This window comes from Cricetulus griseus, chromosome 2 (assembly GCF_003668045.3).
Source record: "Cricetulus griseus strain 17A/GY chromosome 2, alternate assembly CriGri-PICRH-1.0, whole genome shotgun sequence".
NCBI lineage: Eukaryota > Metazoa > Chordata > Mammalia > Rodentia > Cricetidae > Cricetulus > Cricetulus griseus.
Window position 1 is genome coordinate 29,200,891 of NC_048595.1, and position 27,464 is coordinate 29,228,354.

The 27,464-nt window shown below is 44.0% G+C and overlaps 1 protein-coding gene across 6 annotated transcripts in view; it reads right to left on the minus strand.

Moving 5' to 3' along the window:
* Rhbdl2 (rhomboid like 2) overlaps positions 1 to 27,464 on the minus strand; it is a 75,420-nt gene that overhangs the window by 27,801 nt on the left and 20,155 nt on the right. The window contains exons 2-9 of one of the 6 annotated variants that reach the window (XR_003481999.2): positions 23,666 to 23,931; positions 18,478 to 18,626; positions 14,999 to 15,111; positions 12,797 to 12,897; positions 11,113 to 11,173; positions 8,900 to 8,961; positions 8,040 to 8,155; positions 6,357 to 6,493 (exon numbers count right to left, since the gene is read on the minus strand). Coding sequence is in view for 5 of the 6 variants with exons in the window: in XM_027399213.2 (XP_027255014.1) it covers positions 6,314 to 6,493; positions 8,900 to 8,961; positions 11,113 to 11,173; positions 12,797 to 12,897; positions 14,999 to 15,111; positions 18,478 to 18,626; positions 23,666 to 23,911 (912 nt within the window). In the remaining variant the exon portion in view is untranslated. The other 5 variants (XM_027399213.2, XM_035439633.1, XM_027399215.2 and 2 more) reach the window with 5 other exon arrangements.

Consider the following 27,464-nt stretch of genomic DNA (forward strand, 5'->3'; position numbering starts at 1 on the left):
TCTGTGTTCTTGTTACTGCATTTATTAGGCGAACTGTACGGAAACTCTTCCTGGAGAGGAACAATGGGCCAACCTGGAAGCAGCTTGTGGCCTCATCTTACCTCTCCACCTCAATCTACTTTAAAGAAATGTTTCTGGGAATTAAGATTGCCAAGAGGCAGAACTTCAGTAATGGGACATCTTGGTAAAAGAAAAGCAAAGGTTTTCTTGTCAGATCCAGTTTTGAACTGCCCACTTTTATAACATTTTCAGCACATGGACTTGTTAAGCAGTTTGAAAGGGTCACTGTGCTTGTACGTTGTGAGTTTTCATCTTAATGGGATGATTTAAGATCTTAGTAGAGATTACAAGGTAAAGAGTGAAGCAATTTTGTAAGTTTTCACTTGGCAAAGTACACAAAGTTTGTTACTTAGCCAAAAACTTCATCTAAAAACAATATATTTCAACCTTTTGGTCTCTGCCCTTAGAATACATTTGGTTAAAATTGGATGGAGGGGTTAGAGAGAAAGTTCAGTTAAGGGTACCAGCTACACTTGCAGAGGACAATTCCCCAGCATTCACATGGTGGCTCATGATCATTTGTAACTCCAGCTCCAGGGGACCTGGACATGCACACAATGTATTTACATATCTGCAGGCAAAGCATCATAAATCTTGACAATAAACTGGCCAGGCAGTGATGGCACACATCATAATCCCAGCACTCGGGAGGCAGAGTCAGGCGGATCTCTGAGTTTGAGTACAGCCTGGTCTACAGAGTGAGTTCCAGGACACCCAGGGCTAAATAAAGTCAAAATTAAATACAACAAACTGAAATATGTAGAGGCTGGAAAGATGGCTTAGTTTAAAAGCACTTGCTTCTCTTCCAGAGGACCTGAGTCTGGCTCCCAGTACTCTGTCAGGCGCATGCAATTGTGACTCCAGCTCCAGGGGATCTGATGATGTCCTGTGGCCTGAGGGCACCTGCATTCTGGTGCACAAGGCACTTACATATAGTGAAAAATAATCTTAAAAAGCCTTTTACATATAGTGAAAAATAATCTTAAAAAGCCTTTTAAATTGAATGTAATTCAGCCTTTCAAGGATTAAAAATATAAATGAATGGTACCCAACTGGCATTTAAAAATTGGGTGTTTCTTTCCCAGCCACCAATTAAATTATTTCATCAACAATGGAGGATCACGGAGATGTAGATGTTAGAAACAAAGTAATTAATCACAGAGGGACTCGAAAGTGAAATTAGGTCAGCAAAGAATTTTTTTTCCAGAAAAGGTGGGCTGAGACCCAAAGCAGGCCAGTAAGCCCACTCACCCTAAATGACCTCTTCTCCCTGCATCTCATCCTATTCACACACACACACACACACTCCCCTGAGAACTCGGCTTCATAATCAGAGCACTCGATGATCTTGGAGCACAGGAGATAAGGGAGACCCACGAAATATGGGTGGGCTCTTATTGGGCTGGCGGCCTTTGCTAGAAGAAACATTTCCCACATAGAGAAAGGTGGCTGCTCCAGTGCTCTGCTCTTAAAGTGTGTAGCAGGTAGATGCAGGTGGCTGTTTCTGGAATACGTTATGTGATTTGTACAGTAATTGCCTTTTGGAGGCCTGGGGAAAATCCAAGGCCATCTCCACCCATAAATAGCTGCCTGTCTTCAGACATCTTGAAACTTAAATATTCAGTTTAACTGATCCTGTTGGAGCTTTCTGAACTTAGATGGGGAATTTGATGAGTCTTTACTTGACAAAGATTTAAACCAAGGCATTAAAAAAGTTTACTGGTAGTTTTGTCAGACTTTTTGAAAAATTATTTTAATAAAAGTCGAGGCTCACTTAAATATCTGTTTAAATAAAAACACTTTAAATGGCTGCTTTGTAAATGGCTGTTTCAAACTGATTCTAGTACATTTAGTCCCCTACTTGGCTGGGACTCTAAAAACTGTGCAGAGCTGTGTCAGAAATTAATATATAATTCAAAAGCTTACAGATTGAAGTCACATTCAGTTTAATGCATGCAAAGTAGCATGTTTTCAGTGTGGTTACTAAATGAGTCTTGTTTTTGTAACATATGATAAACATGCAATAATTAAAACTTGTAGATGTGTGTGTGTGTGTGTGTGTGCCTGTGTGTGTGTCTGTGTGTGTGTATCTTTTGTTTTGGTTTTAGTTTTCCAAGACAGGGTTTTCCTGTGCAACAGCCCTAGCTATCTATCCTGGAATTTGCTCTGTAGACCATGCTGGCCTTACAGAGATCCACCTGCCTCTGCCTCCCAAGTGCTGGGCTTAAAGGCCTGCACCACCAGTGCTGGCCCAGAACCTGTCTATTGCTGTAAAGAGACACCAGGACCATAGCTGCTCTCTTTTTTTCCATTTTCTTATTTGAATTAGAAACAAGATTGTTTTACATGTCAATCCCAGTTCCCTCTCCCTCCCCTCCTCCCCTACCACCCCCACAGCAGCTCTTATGAAGGAAAAACATTTCATTATGGTTGATCACTAGGTTCAGCCCATTATCATCATGGTAGGATAAGTATTTCAGTGGCATGCAGACAGACATGGTTCTGGAGAGAGAGCTGAGTGTCCTACATCTTGTAGGCAAAGGAAGTGGTGTGAATATCATGCTGAATGAAGCTTGAGCATATGTGTGACCTCAAAGCCTGCCTCCACAGCAACACACTTCCTCCAATAAGGGCATACCTACTCCAAAAAAGCCACACGTCCTATTGTCACTCCCTTTGGGGGCCATTTTCTTTCAATTGGGGACTTGCTTACTGTTTCAGAGTTCATGATTATCATGGTGGGAAGCAGATAGGCCTAATACTGGCTCAGTAGCTGAGAGCTTTACATCCTGATCCACGGGCAGCAACTGGCAGAAAGAGAGAGAGAGACAGAGACTGGGCCTGGTATGAGCTTTTGAAACCTCAAAGCCCACTCCAAGTGACATACTTTCTCCAACAAGGCCATACCTCCTCTCCTTCTAATCCTTCTGAAAAAGTTCCACTGTCTCAAATATATAAACTTTAAAACAGCCATAAAAAGTTAATCGGTGCTAACCACTTGACATGTGTCACTCCCCTCTCCCTCAGTGTGAGAACAAGTCAGACCAAATGGGACAGATCTAATCCTAGCATGAAGAAACAATAGAGCTCCAACCAACCAACCTTTAATCAGCAATGTCTTTAGTGATTAGTGAATAGTTTTCAGAGACAAGGGGGTATGGGGTTGTCAGACTCAAATGTCACAGAGGGCTTGGTAATGCTTGCCTATAATCCCAGCACTTGGGAGGCTGAAGCAGAACAGTTTGAGGCCACCCTGGGCTTTATCATGAGACACTGTTCCCAACCAATAGCAGGATAGAGTTGTTTATGCCAGCCCAGTTACCTGTCACTACATGAATGTGTCATAACCTTGGTTCTTATATCCCAGTTGTGTTTACTTTAGACTACTGGCATATGTCACCTCAGATGTTAAAGGGTGGGGAAATATAATCTTTTGACATTGCAATTGACACTGTCATCTACAAGTGTGTTAGACCATTATTTGTCTGTAGCTATCCTGTTGGACATACCTGCCAGAACTCAACACAATGCAGGCACACAGCACTGGAAGATATACAAAGAAATATGTGCCCGCCGTGTTGGTATTAGATCATGGATCTGTCCCTTTAAGATACTGGTCACTCTAAGCAGCTAGCTCCTAGGTAGGGGTGATGAAATCAGGCCATGCCTCCTACACTTCTCTAGGAAAGAGTTTAAAAGCCATGCCATGCTAGAGTGAACAGCCCCTGTGGTACCTGACTTCCCCATGCTCTATGTCACACAGGCTGGGTGAAATGAAGTCAGTGATGGTGAACTTCCCACCACCCACTGAGAGGATTTAAAGTCATATTTTTCTTTGGGGAATTTTCTGAAGGTCCTCTCTTGACCTGCCTCTCATGCTGCCCACTAAGAAGGCTCTTTTTTGTTGTTTTGTTTTGTTTTTTGAGACAGGGTTTCTGTGGCTTTGGAGGCTGTCCTGGAACTAGCTCTTGTAGACCAGGCTGGTCTCGAACTCAGAGATCCACCTGCCTCTGCCTCCCGAGTGCTGGGATTAAAGGCATGCGCCACCACCGCCCATCGAGAAGGCTCCCTTATACTTTAAGCTATCTATCCCTCCTCTCTAGGTTTTATGGATTTTGTTTATTTGTTTTTGTTTGAGACAGGGTCTCTCTATGTAAGCTTGGCTGGCCTGGAACTCTACTCCCTATGTAGATCAGGCTAGTCTCAAACTCATAGAGAGGAAACTGCCTCTGTATCCTGTCCCATTCCCCAACACCACCACCACCACCACCACCAGTGCTGGGATAAAAGGCAAGTGCCACTATGCCTAGCTGGTGCTCTCGAGGTTTTACAGAGAAGCCGATTTTTTTCTCTTTTAGACCCACCCCACTGCTTCTGATATAATGGACAGTCTCCTAAAATGATGTTCTACCTCAAGGACCCTGAGTCATCTCTCCAGGCCTGTGTGTGTGTTTGTGTGTGTGTAATATGTATGTGCCTAGGTGTCTGTATGTGCACCGAATGTGTACCACCCCTAAGGAGTCATACAAAAATTAGCAACAATCTAATGTGAAGCAACGGTCATCACACACGACTCTCCTGCAGCAATCCAGAGAATAAAGGGCTTTCTGAACTAATCCTGAAGAAACCTTAAGTCAGGCCCTAAGGCAAGTATCTTGGTTAAGGTTGGGGTTAGGGCTAACTCAACCACACTTACAAAGAACTCAATCTGCCAATCGGGTCATGGTGGCACACGCCTTTAATCCTAATGGGATGTAGAAGCAGGGGCATCTCTGTGAGATTGGGGCCAGCCTAGTCTGCAGAGTGAGTTCTAGGACAGCCAGGCCTATGTTGAGAGACCCTGTCTCAAAAAACAAAGAAATGCCAAGAATTCAAACTGCCCTTTGATGTTGACAGATCCAGTACATTCGGTGCAGTAGAGAAGCCAACCCTCATTCAAAATCCTTTTCTCCTTCCGATAACTCCAGGTAGAAATTAATCTGCAAGGATACACACCAAAATGTCGACAGTGTTTTGGGGCATGAAGGTTATGGGAATTTTTAGTTTAAAGATACACTTTGGGTACCTTTGCTGGAGGTACAGATGGTTGACACCACTCCCCCCATGTAAACCCTACCCACTCTTAGAAGAGTCACTAACCACTTGAAATCCAAGGACATATCACATTCACCAGAAAGTAAATTCCAGGTTTTGTGGGGTCTTAGATGATCTTAGGACTTAAACTAGAAGTCCAGGATTTTTTTCCCATTTTTTTCTGTATTACCGCCGAACACCTGTACCCTCTTCAGAAGGCTGTTTTTTGTTTGTTTGTTTGTTTGTTTTGTTTGTTTGGTTTTGGTTTTTTCGAGACAGGGTTTCTCTGTGTAGCTTTGGAGCCTATCCTGGCACTCGCTCTGGAGACCAGGCTGGGCTCGAACTCACAGAGATCTGCCTGCCTCTGCCTCCCGAGTGCTAGGATTAAAGGCGTGCACCACCAACGCCCGGCTAGTTTCTGTATTTTTACAGGTCTCTTTAAGAAGCCAGGGACCATGGCACTGTAAGACCAGTAGGAAAAAGTATGAGCTTTTAGGTCCTCATCCATGTTTAAGTTCTGGTACCCTCAAACAGGTACAGTCTTCCCTCAGAGTCTGTGGGAAACCGTTGTTAGCTGTCATGTGGGTGCTGGGAATTGAACTCAGAACCTCTGGAAGAGGAGCCAGTGCCCTTAACCACTGAGCCATCTCTCCAGCCCTGACAATCACTTTTGAGTAGAGAGCACAGCTGTTTAGTTTAGCAGGTGGAGTGCCAGCTCAAAGGCCCTGGGTGGTAGCACACAACCCGTAATGTAAGCAGAGACCAGAGTTCTAGGTCCTTCTTGGATTCAGCCAGCTCTTGGCCATCCTGGGATACAGGAGCATTCTGCCTCAGAGTCACAAGAAGCAAGAGTCCAACACAGATATGAAAAGTGTTTATTCTCAGGATAGTACAGTTCTCTTGGAGTCTCTCAAAGAAGCTCCAAGTTACATCCCCCAGGATGTGAGTCCTCCTTCAGAGGCTAATACATGAATACTCTATGCTTGGGAGACTCACTCTTTGGTTCCAGTCTTTTCTTCTTCCTTCCTATCGGAAGCGCCTCTCAGAAGTGATGAGCCGGGTGCTGTCCCATCTTCTTTCTAAGGTTCTTAGCATATGCTGGAATGTCTGTGTTTCTTTACAAAGTTTTCCATTCCTCCCCATGTGGCACTTTTATTAACTGGCTTATATTAGAGTCTTGTCAGTTTGCTGGGGACAGGAAGATGTTAAAAAACACCGCAAATAACAGACAAGCTGCATATGCAGCAATTGCAATCCAGAACCTGGGATCTTTGAGCAATGTCTTGTCAAAGCAGCTGAACACAGTGTAACCTATGGACATCCCAGCAAATCCGCCTGCGATGTGAGCCGCAAAGGACACCTTTGGAGAAAGGGGAGGAGAAATGGGTGGGGGAAGTGCTAATTCTGTATTTCAGCTGTGGATCTCCTACTCAAGTGCAAATATCGTCCTAGTCCTAAAGTCTGGGTCTCCCGACTAAGGAGACACAAAACCCTTTGTTCCCCCAAGACAAGGTAATGCTGTAAAGCACATAAAGCTGGTCATGGCACACGCCTTTAGTCCCAGCACTCAGGACACAGAGGCAAGTGATCTCTGAGTTCAAGGCCAGCCTGGTCTACAGAGCAAGTTCCAGGACAACCAGGGCTACACAGAGAAACCCTGTCTCAAAAAAAAAAAAAAAAAAGCCTCTTTCTTTTTTGTTTATGTAGCTTATTATCATTATTGTGTATGTGTATTATCATGGGGTACACATGCCATAGGGTACATGTGGAGGACAGTGAACATCTTTGTGAAGTCAAGAATCTCCTTCCACAGCTTCAGGGGCTGAACAAACATCAGACTTGCATAAGAAGTGCAGTATACCCTGAGCTAGCTCACCAGCTCACCAGCCCAATTTCTTTTTCTTTGTCTTTGAGGCAAGTTCTTGCTCTATAACCCTGGCTGGACTGGAACTCAAAGAAATTCTCCTGCCTCAGTCTCCTGAGTGTTAGGATTATAGGTGTGTACCACCAACCCTAACAAAACATGTCATTTTCATCCACTCTCTCAGCACACAAGACAAAACAACTCCTACTTTTTTTTTTTTTCTCTTGATCAGCTTTGCAATTGGGATATCTCTACATAGAAAGCCAGCCAAGAACCAGGGTGGGAGTGGCCATGAGTTATCTCTGTTATCATAAACTGTTCGAGATGAGATGCAGAATTAAATAGTATTAAATAACAATAGAAATGTACTACCACATTCAAAGCTAACCACTGAAAATTACTCATGTCAGCTTTCTTTATAGTGTACTTGGACACAAAATTCCATTACAATATTCGTTCCACTTTTTTTTTTTTTTTTTTGACAGAACCCCACATATCTCATGCTGGCCTTGAACTAGCTATGCAGTGGAGGATGATCTTACTCCTGACCCTCCTGCCTCTACCTTACAAATGCTGAGATTATTGCCATGCTCCACCACATCCAGTTTTCCAGTCTGCTTTGAATTCTCTGTGGGCAGGGGAAGCCTGTTTTTGAATGGCTACCAGCATGGCAAGCGAGACAATGAGCCAAGTGACAGACAATCTATGTGCATTTGAGATGTGTACCCAAGTGTGTTTACTCATCTGCGGGTACACATGCATATGCAAGCGGCCCCCCTCAATCAACTCTCCGTTCATCCACTTTATATACTGAAGTAGGTTTCTCTTTTTTAAAGGAACTCTCTGTTTGGTCCCAGAACTAACTATGTAGACCAGGCCCCTCAAACTCACAAAGTTCTTCCTGCCGTGGCCTCCCGGTGCTGGAATAAAAGGCATGCATTACCATGCCCAGGGAGGTAAAGTCTCTGACCTCAGCCCTGAGCTCCACCATTCTGGTTCTCTAGCTAGGCAGCTTGCCCTGGGGATCCCAGTTTCCTCTTACCAAGGCTGGGGAATAGAGGCTGGCCACCATGGCATTTACGTGAGTGCCGGGGGTCCGAACTCCAGTCCTCCCACGTGTACATCAAACTCTTTATCCACTGAGGCATCTTCTCAGATCTACCTTAGGAATATTGTTAAAATATGGATATTTGATTGCTTTAAATTGGAGTTGTAACCTCTATTTGATATCCCTTTTTTGTGTGTATTTGTCTGTTTTATTTTGTTGTTATTAGCCTTGAACACCAGATCCTCCTGCCTCAGTCTCCTGAGTGCTGAGATGGCATGATGACTCTTTTTGATGGGAAGATAAGTATTTATTAAAAAAAAAAAAAAGGGAAGAAATTGAAACTGGAGAGAGGTTTGTCTCAGCAGGTAAAAAAGTTCTTGCCTCAGAATCCTGATGACCTAAGTTTGAGTCCTGGGACCCATGTGGGAAAGCTGGGTACAACAGTGAATATTATAAGAAAGCTGGGCCTGGCACACCTTTAGTCCCAGCACTCAGGTGGCAGAGGCAGGTGATCTCCAGGTCAGCCTGGTCCACAGATCGAGTTCCAGAATGGCCAGGGCTACACAAAGAAACCCTGTCTCTTCTAAAAGAGACACACACACACACACACACACACACACACACACACACACACACACACCCCACACACGAAAAGAAAAGAGAAAGAGCTGGATATAGCAGCACATCTCTGTAATCCCAGAATTCCTATGGTGTGACTGGAGGCAGAGACAAGATGGAAGGCAAGAACCAACTCTGAAAGTTGTCCTCTGACCTCCACATACACGACATGAACATATATGTGCATACATGCACTGACACACACACTCAAGCACAAAGATAGGAAGTAAACTCACCGGAGACCCATTTGCAGGGACAAAGAACCTTCTGTAGAGAGCAAATCCCATATCTGACGCAACTAGAAGAGAAGACACCCCAATGAAGCATAGCATCTCCACATCGGGCAGTTTTTTCCCCTCAGCAGTGTCTTGTTTTACTCTGCTGCTATGCCAGCTGCTATTCTTAGATCTCTCCATTAATTCATCAGTTCTCATAACAGCCCAATGAAGTGGACATTATCAGTAACCTAGTTATGGATTTACTAATCAAAGAAGTAGTTATTGAGTATCTCCCACCTGACAGCACTATTCTCATAATAGACATAGAGCAAACAGCAGACCAGATGGCCCTGACCTATGGAGGGGGGTTGTGCATTGCCAGGTACATTGGCTGATGCCTATAATCCCAGCACTTGGGAGGCAGAGGCAGGCAGATGTCTGTTAGTTCAAGGCCAGCCTAGTCTACATACCAAGTTCCTGGCCAGCCAACACTACAGAGACTCTATTTAAAAACCTAATCAAGCAAACAAAAGGCAACAGTGTGCCATGTTACACTGAGTGCTACAGAGAAAATACAGATTAGAAGAATTTGGAGTGTCAGGAATAGGCTGTCCTTTAAAATATTATTTTTAATTAATTTAGTGTATAAGTGTGGCTGTGTATGTGGGGGAGTGTGCCTATGTGCCACAGTGTTTGTGTGGAGGTCAGAGGACATCTTGCAGAAGTCAGCTCCCTACTCCCACTACATGGGTCCTGGGAGTTGAACTCAGGATGTCAGGCTTGGCAGTAGGTACTTTTACCCACTGAGCCAAACATTTCATCAGCTAGACTGTCTTTTTGTTTTGTTTTGTTTTGTTTTTCAAGACAGGGTTTCTCTGTGTAGCTTTGGAGCCTATCCTGGCACTTGCTCTGGAGACCAGGCTGGGCTCGAACTCACAGAGAACTGCCTGCCTTTGCCTCCTGAGTGCTGGGATTAAAGGCGTGCACCACCAACGCCCAGCCAGGCTGTCATATTTTAATAGAAGGATCAGGGAAGCTCTTCAAAAAACCTTCACTGGATGGAACAAGTCATGCTGTTGTGTAAAGCAAGAATATTCCAGACAGAGTGAAGAACAAGCATGAATTCCCTGAGGCAGAAATGTCCCTCAAATCAGCAATATCAGAATCATCTGGGAACTTCTGTTTTATTTTGCTCAAGATGGGGTTTCACTATATATCCCAGGCTAGTCTTGAATTTACTATCTAGCCTAAATGGGCCCAGAATCCTCCCGCCTTGACCTCCAGAGTGCTGGGATTATAGGCAAGAATCATAACACTTGGCACCCTAGATAGGTGAATGAGAAACTAAGGTTCCAGGCAAATCTGGACTTGAATTAAAGATGGAGAGCTGGGCGACAGGATCAGGCAAGGGGCTGATGCTCAGGGACCTTATGAGACTTTGCCATATGTCTGACATCACAGTGACAGGAAGGCTTTGAGGATTTTGAGTACAGGTGACATGTGCCTGATGAGACTTTTGGTTTGCTTGCTCTTGTGGGTGGGCCTGGGGAAGGATCAGTCTGGCTTTAAGATGGGAAATGGGAATCAAGAACAGGAGCAGAGAGAACAGACAGAGGACTGCATTAGCAATCCAAGTGAGGGTAATGGCAGCATTTTATGCACAAAGAATGTAAGACACGAACTGCGGCTGGAGCTCACTTGGTGGGGTGTTTGCCTACTTTGCAGAAAACCCTGGGCTGGATCGCTGGCACAATAGAAAACCAGGTAAGACAGCACAGGTCTATAATCCTTGTGCTCAGGAGGTGGGAGCAGGAGGATGAGGAGTTTAGGGACATCCTCTGCTATATCAATAGTTCAAGGCCATCCTGGTCTACGAGAACCTATCTCAAACCTCCCTCCTACTGCTCCCCCCAAATTGAAAATTTAGAAACTTAGGAAGAAGATAGATTATCTCAGTAGTCTCTAAGCTTTCCCTTTGCAGACAAAAATGATATGCTTTCCATTGTGTGAAAATGAGAATCTGGAGCAGAAATCATAAGTGAAGCTCTTGTGAGAGGCACAGGGCACACCCAGAGCTTGCCCTGGCACATTACCTAGGCACTTTTGCCAGCAGACAGTTCTCCCCAACACCAGACTATCAATCCTCCCTCGTGGGAAGGCCAGGAACTCCGGGGAGCCCTTCTGAAGGCTTAAGAGATTGAGGGTGCAAAGCGTTCACAAATCTCACTTACCTATCAGGATGATGATGAGTAGCCTAAAGATTCCAAAGGCAGGAATCATTTCTCGAAAATTCTGGGAAAGCAATAAGAAGAATATAAGCTAAATGGCATCTCAACCTGACTCCCTCTTCATTTGATGTTTCATTTAAAATAATGTTTATTGGTTTTGCTTTTGCTTTCAAGACAGAGTTTGTCTGTGTAGCCCTGGCTGTCTTGGAACTCATAGAGATCTGCCTGTCTCTACTTCCTAAGTGCTGGAATTAAAGACGTGCTCCACCACACCCAGCTTAAAGCAATGTCTATGCCTCAAATACTTGCAAGGCAAGCCACAGATGCAACAGCCAAGTTTTCAAATCCACCAGAGAAGGACAATGCTGCTGTATTTTGGACCATAAAACAAAACATAATGTTTAATTTTATCATGTAAATGACACAATTTAATTAGTCAGTAGCTAAATACAAGCAACATAAAATCAACATTTAATGTGTCAATACATGGAGGGATAAGTCTGGTAAAATATTTCTAAGCCTTTCTGGTTAATATTATTTTACTAATTCATCTTCTTTCCCCGTGGGAGTTAAGAGAAATTTAACCAATATTTGAGCATTTCTTTCATTTTTTTACAAGACTGGAAATGGCAGGCCATTATTTTTAAATTACATTTTCAAAAATGTTTTGTGTTGCCTGTGTGTGTGTGTGTGTGTGTGTGTGTGTGTGTGTGTGTGTACATGCCTCACATGCGGAGATCACAAGATCACAAGATCACAAGACATGTGAGAATAGGTTTTCTCCTTCTACCGTATGGGTGCAGGGGACTGAACCCAAGTGTCCAGGCTTAGTGGCAAGGCCTTTACCTGCTGAGTCATCTCGCTGGCCGGAGGCTGTTATTTAATCGAACTTTAGCTCCCTGGGAAGAAAGTTTATTATTTGAAAGGGGAGGGAGCAGCAACTCAATAAATCAAAATACAGGTGTCTGACTAAGCAGTATCCTGGTGACAGCATGACCCAAAGGGTTTACTACAGCTGGACTGGGAGTTGTTTTTTTTCTAGTGCCCAAACAAATTCTTAGGTCATAAGAACTCAGTAAATGTTGATAAATCAGGATTCCCTGAATCAAGCAACTATTGGGGGGGGGGCGAGTCCAGGAGCTGGAGAGACAGCTCCAGACAATCTGGGTTTGAGTCTAATACCCACACAATGGCTCATAACATCTGCAACTCCACTTTCAGGGGACCAAACCCCTTCTTCCAACCTCCACAGGCTCCATGAGCACATGGTACTCATAAATACATGCAGAAAAAATACACACAAAATAAAATAAACAACTTTTTTTTTTGAAGTCCAGAAACAGGGTATGGTGGTGCATGCTTGTGACCTTTGTGAATAAAAAGGCAAAGATCCAGAATCCAAGAGAGGAGCAAAGTAAAGGGCACCCTCTGCTACATATCAGGTTCCAGACTAACCTGGGCTGCATGAGATCCTATCTTTAAAAACTCCATTCCCACGCTGAGTGGTGGTGGCGCACGCCTTTAATCCCAGTATTTGGGAGGCAGAGGCAGGTGGATCCCTGTGAGTTCGAAGCCAGCCTGGTCTCTAAGAGCTAGTTGCAGGACAGTCAGGGCTGCACAGAGAAACCCTGTCTCAGGAAAACTAAAATAAAATAAAATAAAAGCCTTCCACCCCCCACATTCTTACCAGGATCACATTCATAAAATAGCCTCCCATCAATGCGTAGACTCCTCCTGAAGCACCCACAAGATACTTAAGGGGATCAAAAATGGAGCTGGCAAGGGAACCTGGAGAAATAAAATACAAAAGAACAGATAGAGCTGCAAGAATTATGAATGAAGTAGGATTAAATAAAAATCTGAAGTAAAAATACGGCACATTTTGGCCATTTTCGTATTAGCAAGCAACAGCTCCACCTTGCCCTTGTGACCCGTGTAGATTCAGGCATGCAGGTTATACTGAAACATTAAACATCTGCCAAAAGTAAAACAGAGACAAGAGCTCAGAGTCTGGAGCCAGACCATTAACCACGACTTCAGGACGTTATTTAGTCTCCTGTCAGTAACATGGAAATATTAATAAAATTGTTCCCAAGGGCTTTGAGGGTGCGTAAAAGAGTTGATACACACATTGTATGAAAGCACGGTGTCGTGTGTTACGTGGTCTTGCTAGCTGTTACTTCAGCTAGGCCAATGAGACTGCTCAGCGGGCGGAAGCTTGCTGCCAAGCCTGATAACTTGATCCCTGGGATCCACATGGTGGAAGGAAAGAGCCAGCTCCAGCTCCAACACATCCTCTGACCTCCACAAGAGTACACACACACACACAAACACACACACATACACAGGTACACACACACACACACACACACACACACACACACACACACACACACACATACACAGGTACACACGTGCACACGTACACAAAAACAAGAAAGCATGACAAACCATGTCCTGTGTACTACAGGTACTCTTATCTTCTAGAACTCTATAGAAGAGCTGTGCCCACTGAGGCAGCTCTCTGGAGGTGGCTCCGAATCCTTCTTGACATGAAGTCCAATCATATTCTCCAAGCCTGATGAAACTCAAGTCCTAACCCAGTCCTAGCTACCTGGACCAAAAGAAGGTGGACATTAAAATGTCCTCTCTATACTTCTTACTTTTCCTATTTGTTTTTGTTGTTGTTGTTGTTGTTTGTTTTTTGTTTTTTTGCCTCTCATGACTTCCCTTCATTCCTTAGGATGTAATGCTATCTTTATTTTGTGTAAAAAAGAATGTTTTGGGATTGGAGATATGGCTTAGCTGTTACAAGCACCAGCTGCTCTCCCTAGATTTGGTTGCCAGCATGCACATCTTGCTTCACAACCACCCCTAACTCCAATTCCAGGAGATCTGACACCTATTCTGGTCACCGCAGGCACTGCATGCATGTGTGCACGAAGGCAAAATGCCCACACACATGAAAATAAAGGGTGTGCTGAGGAAGCACTCAGGAAGGAAGGACTTTCTCAGAAGGTATCTCCCTTATGAGGAGACGGGCAGGGGGAGAAGGAAGAGGGCAGGCTCAAGAGGAGGACGACGAGAAGAAACATCTCTTGAACATGCCACTCTCAAATGCATACATGCATACATGCATACATACATACATGCATACATACATCCATGCATAGAATGAGAAGTTGGCAGAGGAGCACATACTTTTAATCCCAATACACGGTAGGCAGAGGCAGGAAGATTGACACAAGTTAATGTCAGTCTGGTCTATATAGTGAAATCCTATCTCAGAAAGCAAGAACAAAACAAAATAAATGGGAGAAACTTTACCACAGAATATTCACCAAATAATAAATAAAAGGGTAACAAATGGATTTTGAGCCAGGCAGTGGTGGCACACGCCTTTAATCCCAGGACTCAGGAGGCAGAGGCAGGAGAATCTTTGTGAGTTCAAGGCCAGCCTGGTCTACAGAGTGAGTTCCAGGACAGCCAGGGCTACACAGAGAAACCCTGTTTGGAAAAACTAAAAAAAAAAAAAAAAAAAAAAAAAAAGTCTAGACTCATTAGTCAAGCATATCAGGGGTTTCAAGACTCAAACACCAAGCTGCCTGTAGTTTCAAAGTGTATAAATGCTATAAGACTGTGAGATAATCTGAGGACAGCCACTGACTTTTCTTCATGGGTTTATATTATCTCTAATATCTAGTCTCCAGTTAAAGATAGAGGCAGGAACTCTTACCATGTTTCCTAGCATATTATAATTATGCATATCAGATGCTAGTGTGCAATAAATATCGACTCAAGTAAAAAGCCCACTGTAAACATCTATACCTTTGGCTTCAATCCTAAGAGCCCAGAAGTGTTGATCCCATGCTACCCTCAGAACACTGACCTGCAAGCACTCCTGCCAGGTACACCAGCCCCACTCCGAGGCCTTTGTGGACCATTTCCAAGGGAATACCCAGAACGAGCTGAATTAAAAGATTCCCCATGATGTGCTGGACTCTGCAGAAACAAACACCGGTCACATATGCAAGCAGCTGTGGTCATGGGAGATTTGCCTGTGACAGTTCTACATAAGAACTTGCTAGAATTTTTTTTCTATCTTTTAAGAGAGAGAGACAGGCAGGCAGGCAGGCAGGCAGGCAGGCAGGCAGACAGACAGACAGACAGACAGACAGACAGACAGACAGACAGACAGAGCCCAGGGCAACCAGAAGAGGGTTCCAGATCCTTTACAGCTGTAGTCACACAAGCTGTGACCCACTCCACCTGAGTCTCAAGATCAAAGCTACAGTCCTCATGACTGAGCAGCAAGCGCTCCTAATTGCTGAGCTGTCTCTCTAGCCCCTATATTCTAGGTTTTTAAAGCAGGCAACTGTTTTATCTGTTCTGTTGTTTTGTTTATTTTTTTTTCTTCTCTTTTTTCAAATTTTTTTTTTTTTTTTTTTTTTGGTTTTTTGAGACAGGGTTTCCCTGTGTAGCTTTGGAGCCTATCCTGGCACTCACTCTGTACACAAGGCTGGCCTCGAACTCACAGAGATCCACCTGCCTCTGCCTCCCAAGTGCTGGGATTAAAGGCATGCACCACCAACGCCCAGCTTAAAAATAATTTTTAAGACATTTATGTTGTGCATACAGTGTTCTATCTGCATTTACACCTGCAAATCAGAAGAGGACATCAGATCCCATTATTGATGGCTGTAAGCCACCATGTGGTTGCTGGGAATTGAACTCAGGACCTCTGGAAGAGCTGAGCCACCTGTCCAGCCTCCTTCCTCTCTGTTTTAAAATAAAATCTTACATCAATATGTAAAGCAAATAGAAGTCTTTTAGAATTATAAATGTATAAGTTCTGCCTTACAACAACTACAGTGAAAACAAAGACCAATGAATCTAATTTAAAGAGTAAAGTCCAGGCTTGGTGGAGTACAACTTTAATCCCTTTTTCTGGGAGGCAGAGGCCGGCAGAACTCTGTGAGTTCAAGGCCAGTGTGATCTATGTGGTGAGATCCAGGACAGCCAGGGCTACATAGTGAGACCCTGCCTCAATTTAAATAATAATAATAGTCATAAAGAACTCAAGGGCTCACCCGGCCTGTAGCTCAGAGGGTACAGCACTTGTTTAGCATACACAAAGCTCTGGGTTCTGTATGCAGCACCAAGCACTCTGCCCTGTATGTCTATCTAGCCACTGACCAAAAATGTGATCATTTTAAATCCAGGGTTGAGTGGGTTACATGGGTGAAGCTCAATTCACCTAACACCACAGGGATCCCCTAAAGAAGTAGGATAGCCATAAGCTATTTGCTGACCACAGTGGGTATAGGGGACCAAAGATGCTGAGCAAACACTTAAAAAAATAATTTTTTTTTGAGACTTGTAGCCTGTGCTGGCCTTGAACTCCTGATCCTCCAGCCTCTACCTCCCACCTGCTGAGATTGAGGTGAGCACCACTGCCTGGCTCTGAGTGAGGTCTTGAAAGGCTCTCACATTTAAGAAACTGTAAATAACAGGCAATGGTGTTGCACACCTTTAATCCCAGCACTCAGGCATAGATGGGCAGATCTCTGAGTTCGAGGCCATCCTAGTCTACATAGAGACCAGAACAGCAAGAACTACATAGAGAAAGGAAAGAAGGAAAGGAAGGAAGGAAGGAAGGAAGGAAGGAAGGAAGGAAGGAAGGAAGGAAGGAAGGGCAAACAAAACTGGAAGGCAAACATAGCCTTCCCAGTTCATTTATCTTATCTTTCTTACTTTGCTTCCTCCCTTCCTCTGTGTGTGTGTGTGTGTGTGTGTGTGTGTGTGTGTGTGTGTGTGTGTGTGTGTCTGTGTGTGCAGGTGTTGTGTAGTTGCACATTGAGGCCAGGGGAGGGCACCGAGTCTCCTCCTCTATCATTCTCTCTCAACCTTATTGCATTAAGGCAGGGTCTCTCCTGAGCCTGAAGCCTGTGTTATTCAGCAAGGCTGGCAGCTATCTTTGGGTCTCCACTTGTCACAGCACTGAGGTTACACACACACACACACACACACACACACACACACACACACACACACACACACACGCGGCGCGCGAGACCATGCCAACAAGTGCTCCTAACCACTGCGCCCTCTCTCCAGTTCCACCTACACTGTTTCTATACCTCCTTATGCTACTCACTGGCAGTGAGTCAGTTAATTCATAGTGTGCGTCAGTCAAAATGCTCACAAATGAATTTTTACAGTGTGTGTGGAAAAGGCAGATTGGTGATTCAGGTCTACTCCTTGATCATCTAAATGGTGCTTTGGACAACATCCAACAGGTAAGGTGACCTACTTACAGTTTGATAGTGATTCCGTCTCATCTCATGAATATTCCTTTTTTTTTTCAAGACAGAGTTTTTCTGTGTAGTCCTGACTGTGCTGAAACTCACTCTGTAGACCAAGCTGGCCTCAAACTCATGGAGTTCTCTGCTTCCAGAGTGGTGGGATTAAAGGCATCCAGCTCATTCATTAACATTCCCATATCAATACCAACATTAGGCAGTTATGCAGAGTATAGTACTTCTAGCCTCTGAGGGCACCAGTGCACATCACACACACACACACACACACACACACACACACACACACACACACACACACTCACACACACACATACACACACACACACACACACACACAAATAAATAGTAATAGTAACAAATGTCCCAAACAGACTAGTGGCAATTTGGGTTTTGTGTGTGTCTCTCTCTCTTCCTTCACTCCCGATCCTCTCTGACAGGGTCTCACTTTGTAGCCATGGCTGATCTGGAATTCTATGTAGATCAGGGCTAGATTTCAATTCAGAGATTTTCTTGCCTCTGCTTTCCTAGTGTTGGGATTCAAGGTGTGCTCCATTACACCCTGCTTTGTTTCCTTTTTAAAAAAATTTAAATCTTAGCCAGGCGGTGGAGGCAAACACCTTTGATCCCAGGACAGCCTCCAAAGCAACAGAGAAACCCTGTCTCAAAAAAAAAAAAAAATTAATCCTAGTGTATTTGTGTGTGTGCATGAATGTGTGCATGTCCATGTGTGTCAGAAGACAATTTGCAAAAGTCAGTTCTCTCCTTCCACTATGTGGGTTCTAGGGACTGAACTCAGGTTGTTTGGTTTGGTGGGTGTCTTTAGCCTCTGAGCCATCTCATAGACACCTGTTTTTGTTTGTGTTTTAAGACAGTCTGGCGATGTGGCTGGCTGGCCTAAAATTCAACATGTAGGTTATGTTAACCTCAAACTTGCCATGATCTTCTTGCTCCCAAGTGCTGGAATGACAGACAGGCACCACCCTGCCCAGCCTAACAATTACTTCTGATCTCAAGTGATGCTGTTGACTTGATCATCATCCCTTACCCAGCGTGGACCAGCATGTATGAGATAAACCTCCAGGCTTCTTCCCTCTTGTCAGGGCGGTAAGTGAAGGGACTTTCCAAGATCCCCGTGTCCAGAGTGATCCACTGCTTCTGAGGCTTCCACACAGCATAATAAACAAACACGGCCAGCTGTCAAGGAGGAGTAGTCATGCTGGTTAACCAAGCTTCCTCTAGAGATGGGCCCCATTCAAACCCAACAGCAGTAACTGCGTCTGAGCGCTTAGCTCTTCGTGGGCTCTGAAGATGTTGGAGTTAAATTTCTCCACCATCCCCCCTCCCCCAGCGATCATACTTCCTCTAGCCCAGATTATAACGAAGACGTTCCAAGTCCCTTCTCCTTGCTTTCCCGACTCTCTGAGGTCACTATGTTCTCTATCACCCCCCCTCTCCCCCCCATTACATAACCTTCATCCCTCACCTTCACTGACTTGACAGCCTAGAAACCTGGCAGACAATCTTACTGAAATGATGAGAATCAGTGTCCCAGTGACATCATGTGAGGTCCTGTGTCCCAGTGACGTCATGTGATGTCCAGTCTCATGATGGGATGGGAAGGGCTCTTTACTTCTATGCCATTCTTTCCCTACACTCCCAACTCTAGTCGAACTATGAAAAAAAAGTCTCAGTACACGCCCAGGCATGGACACTCTACAAGGTACCTGGCCAATATACTTCATCTTTACCAAGGTCATGAAAGACCACTGAGAAGTTGCCATGAATCAGAGGAGCCTGGGGAGGCAGACAACTTAATGCAGTGTGAAACCCTGTATCAGAAAGGACCAGAGGACGAGAAAGAGGACATTAGTCAGGAAACCGATCAACGCTAAGTAAAGCCTGGAGTTTAATTAATAGTGCAGGTCCAACCTCCTGAATATAAAAGATAAAATCCAAAATGATCCGAATTTTCAAATTTTTGAACACCAATATGAACACCTCAAAAAGTTCTAGAAATCTGGGGAGATGACTCTGTGGTTAAGAGCACTGGGTGATCTTCTAGAGGACCCAGGTTCAATTCCCAGAACCCATACAGTGGCTCGCAACCATCTCTAGCTCCCATTACAGGGAATGCATGCCTTCTTCTGGCCTCTGAGGGCATGGGGCACACATGTGGTACACAGATATATATGCAGGCAGGCCACCACACACATAAAATAATAAAAATTTAGAAAACAAGTTTTAGGTGTATGTGTGCATGCCGATCTTCATGTGTGTGCACATACAGGCAGAGGCCAGAGGTCAACATCAGGTGTCATTCCTCAGGTGCCAATCACTTTGCTTTTTGAGACCGAGTCTCTCGTTGACCCAAAGTCCAAAACAGTAGGCTAGGCTGGCTGGCTGGCTGGCAAGCCTCGGGGATCCATCCATTTGTCTCCACCTCCTTAGTGCTCAGATTCAAGCACATGCCAGCACTCCTGGCTCTTTTACATGGGCTCTGGGGATCAAATTCATGTCCAGATGCCTGCATGGGAAGTATTTTACAGACTGAACTACCTCCTCAGACCCAAAGTTTTAGGTTTGGGAGTGCCAGCATCTATACAAATATTACAAAGTTGGAGCCAGAAAGATGACTTAGCCATTGAGTGCCTACTTTGCACTTGCAGAGGACCTGAGTTCAGTTCCCAGCATCCACACCTAACAGCTTACAGCTGCTTGTAACTTCAGCTCCAGGAAATCTACTGCCGTCTTCTAGGTACTTGCACGCACATGCACAACCCTCCCTACATATATATATATATATATAATATATATATATATATATATATATTAAAAAATTATTTAGATATTCTGAAAAAAAAACACCAGACATGCCTTTAATCCCAGCACTCAGGAGGCAGAGGCAGGCGGATCTCTGTGAGTTCCGAAGCCAGCCTGGTCTCCAGAACCAGTTCCAGGACAACCAGAGCTGTTACACAGAGAAACCCAGTCTCAAAAAACCAATATATATATATATATAATATATATATATATATATATATATATTGGTTTTTTCGAGACAGGGTTCCTCTGTGGCTTTGGAGGCTGTCCTGGAACTAGCTCTTGTAGACCAGGCTGGTCTTGAACTCACAGAGATCCGCCTACCTCACATGAGTGCTGGGATTAAAGGGGTGCGCCACCAACGCCCGGCTAAAATATATATATTCTGAAATATGGGTGCTGAAAGAGATAGCTCGGTGAATAAAAACCTATACTACTCTTCAAAGAATCAGAGTTCAATTCTCAGTACACATTATCAGGTGACTCACAACCATTTGTAACTCCAGCTCCAGGCGGAATCCAGTAACTCTGGCTTCTGCAGGCACCTATGCTTACACACAATTAAATAATAATAAAAAAAAGAAATTGTAAGATTTTCTGTTAGGAGATACTCAGTCACTGGGCAGAGGTGGCACACACCTTTAATTTCAGCACTTGGGAGGTAGAGGCAGGTGGATTTCTGTGAGTTCAAGGCCAGCCTAGTCTATAAAGTGAGTTCAGGGACAGCCAGAGCTGTTACACAGAGAAATCCTGTCTCAAACACACACACACACACACACAGAGAGAGAGAGAGAGAGAGAGAGAGAGAGAGAGAGAGAGAGAGAGAGAGAGAGAGAGAGAGAGAGACTCTGCCAACACTATGCAACATTCATGTTTTAGATCTAGCTACGTTACTTTGGAACTATGTAACATTAACAGTGGGAGAACTGGGGGCTCTATTTTTGGAACATTTATTTTTTTTAAGACAGAGTTTCATGAATCCCAGACTAGTCTTGAAATTGCTAAGTAGCACAGGGTGACCTTGCTTGAAGTTCTGATCCTTCTGTCTATAGTTCTTGAGTGCTGGGATGGCAGGTATGTCCTACTATACCTGGTTTTACAAAATGTTGGGGAGTGAATCCAGGTTTTCAAGTATGTTAGGCAAGCCCTCTATTAGCAGCAATGTCCTCAACTGGTCCTCAGGTAAAGGGCAACTGCTGCGCCCCCTGCTCTAGCACCTGCTCCGGCACTTGCTCCAGGACCTGCTCCAGGGACCTCACTGTGGGGAGCTATGCTCTCAAAGCACTGTCTTGTTCTTAAACCTGTGATAATCTCCCACTTTTCTCCAATGCCTCCCTCATCCTCACGTGCACTCAGAACCAATAGATGCACAGTGACACCAGATAATCCAGGCACAGAGCCTAACGCTCCCCAGTCTTGCAATAACACAGGTAAGTAAGCCTCTTCTGGAAATTGTTGTGGAATGTTACTTTAACTATGTGAAGATGTATTACATTTGTTTGTGTTACATTTGTTTAACAATGTAAATATGTGATACATTTGTTTCTACTTGCCTGCCTAAGTCACCCTATTGGCCTAATAAGAAGCTGAATGGCCAATAGCTACACAGGATAGGTGGGGCTGCAGGCAGAGAGAATAAGTAGGAGAAGGAATATAGGCTTGAGAGAGAAGAGAACAAGGGAGAAAAAGAGGGGAATGCCTGGAGCCAGACAGACAGATACACGAAGGACACAGGAAAAATAGGACATACAGAATGAAAGAAAGGTAAAAGGCCCTGAGGCAAATTGTAGATGACAAGAAACAGATAAATATACATTATAAGAGCTAGTGGAACAAGCCTAAACAAAGGACGGAGCATTCATAATTGATAATAAGTCTCTTTGTCTTGATTTGGGAGCTGGTTGGCAGTCCAAGAAAGCCTGCTACAGGAAATGCTTGCATATTTGTCATAAAAGATTTGGTTTCTGCAATGGTTAATTCTATGTTCAATTTGGCAAGGTTCATATAGACTCAGATATCTTCAAGCATGATTCCAGATGTTTCTGTGAGTGGTTTTGCTTTTTTGTGTACTGTCTATCCATTAACTAGTTAGCTAGTTAGCTAGCTAGCTAGCAAATTACTTAGTTGCAGCATCTCACTATGTAGCCTAGGTTAGCCTCAAACTTTGTAGCCCAGGCTCTATTAACCTCAAGATCCTTCTGCTTCAGTTTCCAAATTCTGAGATTACAAAATCATGCCCCCCCCGCCCACCAATATCATTTCTTGAGATGAGATTAATATTTAATTTAGTTCCCCATTCCCTCCATTTTGTGTGTGAGTTTCAGAGGAAAGCCTTAATAGAAAAAAAAAAAAAAAAAAAAAAAAAAAAAAAAAAAAAGACTGTATTTCATGAGGAAAAGAATTATACTAGCAAGTGGCCTTGGCCTCAACACAAAACCCTTGGCCTGGAGATTGGAGAGTTGACACCTTCCTCACTTTTCAGTCCCCCCCCCCATCACACCTTTTTGATCCTGTTCTATGGGAAACCCTGACTACTACAGTCCCTGATACCAACCTGGGGCATTAGTGGGAATTAAGAGGATTACTCTAGGGACATCGTAATGCCCCTGAAGTCATGCCCTCTAGGCAGCCATCCCTGCCAACTCTTTCATAAGACAGCAGTCCAGGAGAAACACCTTGGTATCACAAAGCACAGGAGGGGCCCAGCCTTTCCCAGTCACTAAGACACACCCTTGGGTGGCTCATTCCCAGATCTCTGAGCTTTGCCCTGTTTCTGGAAACCAGGAAAGCTGAGCCAGTCATAGTTGGAGAACATATCCCAACAGCCCAAAGTAGACACCCACAGCGGATGCCACAATTTTCCTTTGCAAGCTCAGGCAGCTGGTGACTGTTCTAAATATATACCCCTGGCCGACCTGACTAACCAGTCTATTTTGTTTCATGAGATAAAACCAATTTGCAAACTGAACATGGTGGTTGTTTGCCTGTAATCCCAACACCCAGCTGGTTGTTATAAAAGGATTATAATGAGTTTATGGCCAGCCTGAGCTACATAGTGATTTAGAGGCCAGCCTGGGCTACATTCCCACCTCAAAAAAAAAAAAAAAAAAGCTAATTTGCAGACCCAAATCTCCCTGGCTTCTAAAGCTCAGCTAAAATGAATTGAAGCTAGTGATGTCAGTCAACACTAGGCAGAGAGTTTTCATCATGCAGGAAACCAACCTCTGAGCTGGCAACAACTGAGAAAATCAGCTCTGGGAGCAGGGAGTAGGCGGAGGCTTCATGTGTGCTGCCCTCGTCCCTCTGTGTTCTCTTCCTATATGGATTTTTCTCTAGAAGTCGGTTTTGTGCCCACTCTGTTTTCCACTTCCAGTCTGAACTGATGTGAGGGCCCCTCACATGTTGGCCGTTACCTCAGCCATGCTGATGGAGATGATGAACAGTGGTGGCGGGAGGCAGTTGGCTCTCTCCAAGTATGTTCTTCGGACTGGCTCCGGAAGCATCCACTTTGAGACAATGCTGTGGACCTTTCGGCTTCTGGGGAAGTCTTTCCCTTCCCTGTCCTCTCTCGTCTTCTCCTCCTCCTCCAGCTCTGCCTTTCCCTCTCTCTCAATGTTCAGATTCACACTCTCCAGCTCCACATCGTGAGCAGCAGCCATTGGCCTGGTCCTCCCTCCACCTAAAACAGACAGGAACGTCGGGGAAAACAAGATGAGCCTTTGGTCTGAAGGATGTGGCTCCTTCCAACGCTCCTTGGAAAACTTTTCCTGGTCCTTCCTGTGTGTGTAGCTAGGAAGCAGCTAAGGATGATCAAGATGGTCTCAACCTCCTAAGTGGCCCCAAATGATGTTTTCACCATATTGTTTTGTAAATGTTTTAAAACACAGTGATTTGAGCCGGGCGTTGGTGGCGCAAGCCGGGCGTTGGTGGCGCACGCCTTTAATGCCAGCACTCGGGAGGCAGAGACGGGCAGATCTCTGTGAGTTCGAGGCCAGAGCGAGTCTCCAGAGCGAGTGCCAGGATAGGCTCCAAAGCTACACAGAGAAACCTTTTCTTGAAAAACCAAAAAAAAAAAAAAAAATCACAGGGATTTGGGGCAGGTAAAACTGTTTTTTGACATTGTTGTTTGGTGTGTGTGTGTGTGTGTGTGTGTGTGTGTGTGTGTGAGAGAGAGAGAGAGAGAGAGAGAGAGAGAGAGAGAGAGAGAGAGAGAGAGACAGCCTGTAGGTAAAGGCACTTGCTACCAAACCTAGCAACCTGAAGGTTGATCTCTGGGATCTACAATGCCTTGTACTAGAACAGAACCAAATCCTGCAAATTGTCCTGTGACTTTTACATGTTCATTGTGGTACACACCTACACAGTAAATAAAAGTAATTTTAAAAATTTGAAATGGGGGGCCAGGCGTTGGTGGCACACGCCTTTAATCCCAGCACTCAGGAGGCAGAGACAGGCAGATCTCTGTGAGTTCAAGACCAGCCTGGTCTACAAGAGCTAGTTCCAGGACAGCCTCCAAAGCCACAGAGAAACCCAGTCTCGAAAACAAAACAAAAAAAATTTAAAACAGGGAATCTAATGCGTATAGACCTTAGGCATGTAGTAAACTCTGTGTGTTCGTTTCTTTATAAAAGCAAAACAGCAACAATAAAAAGCCATGGGTCAATGAGATAACTCAGTTAGGTAAAGGGGTCTGCTGCCAAGCTGGATGGCCTACATTTGATCCTCCAGACCCACATTGTGGAAGTAGAGAACTAACTCCTAAAAGATATCTCTTGATTTCCATACAACACACAGAAAATAATTTTTAAGTGTAATTTACAATAGTTGGATGTGGTAGTGCACACTTTAATCCCAGTGTTTGGGAGGCAGGGCAGGCAAATCTCTGAGTTTGAGACCAGCCTCGTCTACAAAGGTATTCCAAGACAGCCAGGGCTACACAGTGAAATCCTGTCTCAAAGAACCAAAAAAAAAAAAAAAAAAAAAAAAAAAAAGCAAGCCTGGGCTATAAGAGATAAGTAAATAAAGTAGATAAATAATAATTTTAAAATATAAAAAGCATATCCATGGAGCCAGACTAAGGGTGTGCCTCAACTGGTAGAGTGCTTGCCTAGCAAGTACAAAGCTCTGGTTTGATCCCCAGCACCACATAAACACTTGGATGGTAGCAGTCAGAGGATCAGAAGTTCAAGTTCATTCTCTGCTATATAGCAGATTGGAGGTCACCCTGAGATACATGAGACCAGTCTCAAAACCAAAGTCAAAAAACAAAAGCTCAGTGACAACATGGCCTGTAGCTATAACACTCTGCAGGCTGAGGTAGGAAGAGCACTTGAGCCCAGGGGTGTGACACCAGTTTGGGCAACACAGCCAGAGTCCATCTCCACAATAGGAAAGCTGAATTCGTCCCCATACCAACTGCAAGGGTACCTCAAGAAAACCATATACATTGAGCCCCAAGTTCCTTTTTTTTTTTTTCTTTATGTATACAGTGTTCTGCCTGCTTATATGCCTGCAGGCCAGAAAAGGGCACAAGATCTCATTACAGATGGTTTGAGCCACCATGTAAATGCTGGGGGTTGAACTCAGGACCTCTGGAAGAGCAGCCTATGCTCTAAACCTCTGAGCTATCTCTCCAGCCCCCACCCAGGAGTTACTTTTTTAAAACTATGGTAAACTACAAGAACCTTGGGCTGGTAGGGTGGCTCAGTGTCAAGCCTGAGGACCTGAAATCAATCCCTGAAACCAAGAGTAAAGGAGACACTTGACCCTCTCTGCCCATGAATTACAAAAAATTACAAAAAAAAAAAAAAAAAAAAAAAAAAAAGCTTTTAGTGACATGAAACTATTTTAACCATTTAAAGAAGTTTGGTGATATCGAGCACACTTACAATGTTATGCAAATATTAGCATCATCTGGTTCCAAAAGGTTTTCATCCCCCTCCACAAAAAGCCCATCCCATTAAGCAGTAGCTGCCCCCTTGTAGTCTCACCCTAGTTTCTTGTAACCACTAATCTGCTTTCTGTGAACTGGTAATGTCTGGAAAGTTCAGGAAACCTGTCCTGTGTTTACTTCCTGGCTTCTCTCACTTAACGTGCTTTCAAGAGTCATCTATGTTGTTGCATGAACTACAGTTTTCTTTCTTATGTGGATGAATATATTGTAGTATATAGGTACCCCATGTTTTGCGTATCCACACATCTGTTGATAGATATTAAGATGTTTTCACCTTGTACCTGTGGTGACTAAGCTTTCAGGAACATCCCTGTACAAGGTTTAGTTTGAACGCCTGTCTTTAGTTGTTTGGTACATATAACTTACATGCTGAGTCATGGTAATTCTAGGTTTGAACTATTAGGTGCCCCCTCAGATTCCATTTTGAAGAAGAGATGACAGAAGCAATTGGCAGAATGATTTTAGCTAATATATAAAAGACAGTTGAACAATATCTGGCACACAGTAAACATTCCATAATCATTCAGTATTACTGGTAATGGATGGGTATGTAGGTGTGTAGCTGGATGGATGATGGGTACATGGCTGGATGGATGGATGGATGGATGGATGGGTCTATTTTCACAAGTAACTTATTGGTAATCAGATAAAATCCAATTTATTTCCAGAAGAATCACCTCAGGCATGACTCCACGTTACAATGGGTTATACTCAGTGAATTCAGGAAGGGAGCAAATTCTCTCATTTTTTTTTCCTATGGCAGTTTTTTCCAAAAGTAAAGTCTTTCCTACCCCAACACCTTCTGCCTTCCCCCTCACACCTGACCCAGGGTTAGACTTTAGATTCATGTATGAAGTAGCTGAGATCAGCAGCTTTAATCAAAAAAATTACAGCATTTAAATAAGTTCAGGGCTGGGAATGCAGCTCACCCATGAGAGCATGTTGTGGGGCGGATCCCTAGCACTGCAAACAAACAAATAAGTTTAATTAGGAATTGTTACCCTCCTAGGAAGCAGCCCCATTATAAACTTAATTATCACGTGTGATTATTGTATGAGGGAATAAAATTCCACATTGTTGACAAAGCAACTTTACATTTATAAAAGGAATGAGGAAAACAAGGGCAACATGTGTTCTGGTTAGATTTCTTGTCATCTTGACACAAGCTAGAGAGGAAGAGGGACTTCAACTGAGAAAATGCCTCCATCTGGCTAGCCTGTGGGCAAATCTGTGGGGCATTTTCTTGATTGATGATTGAT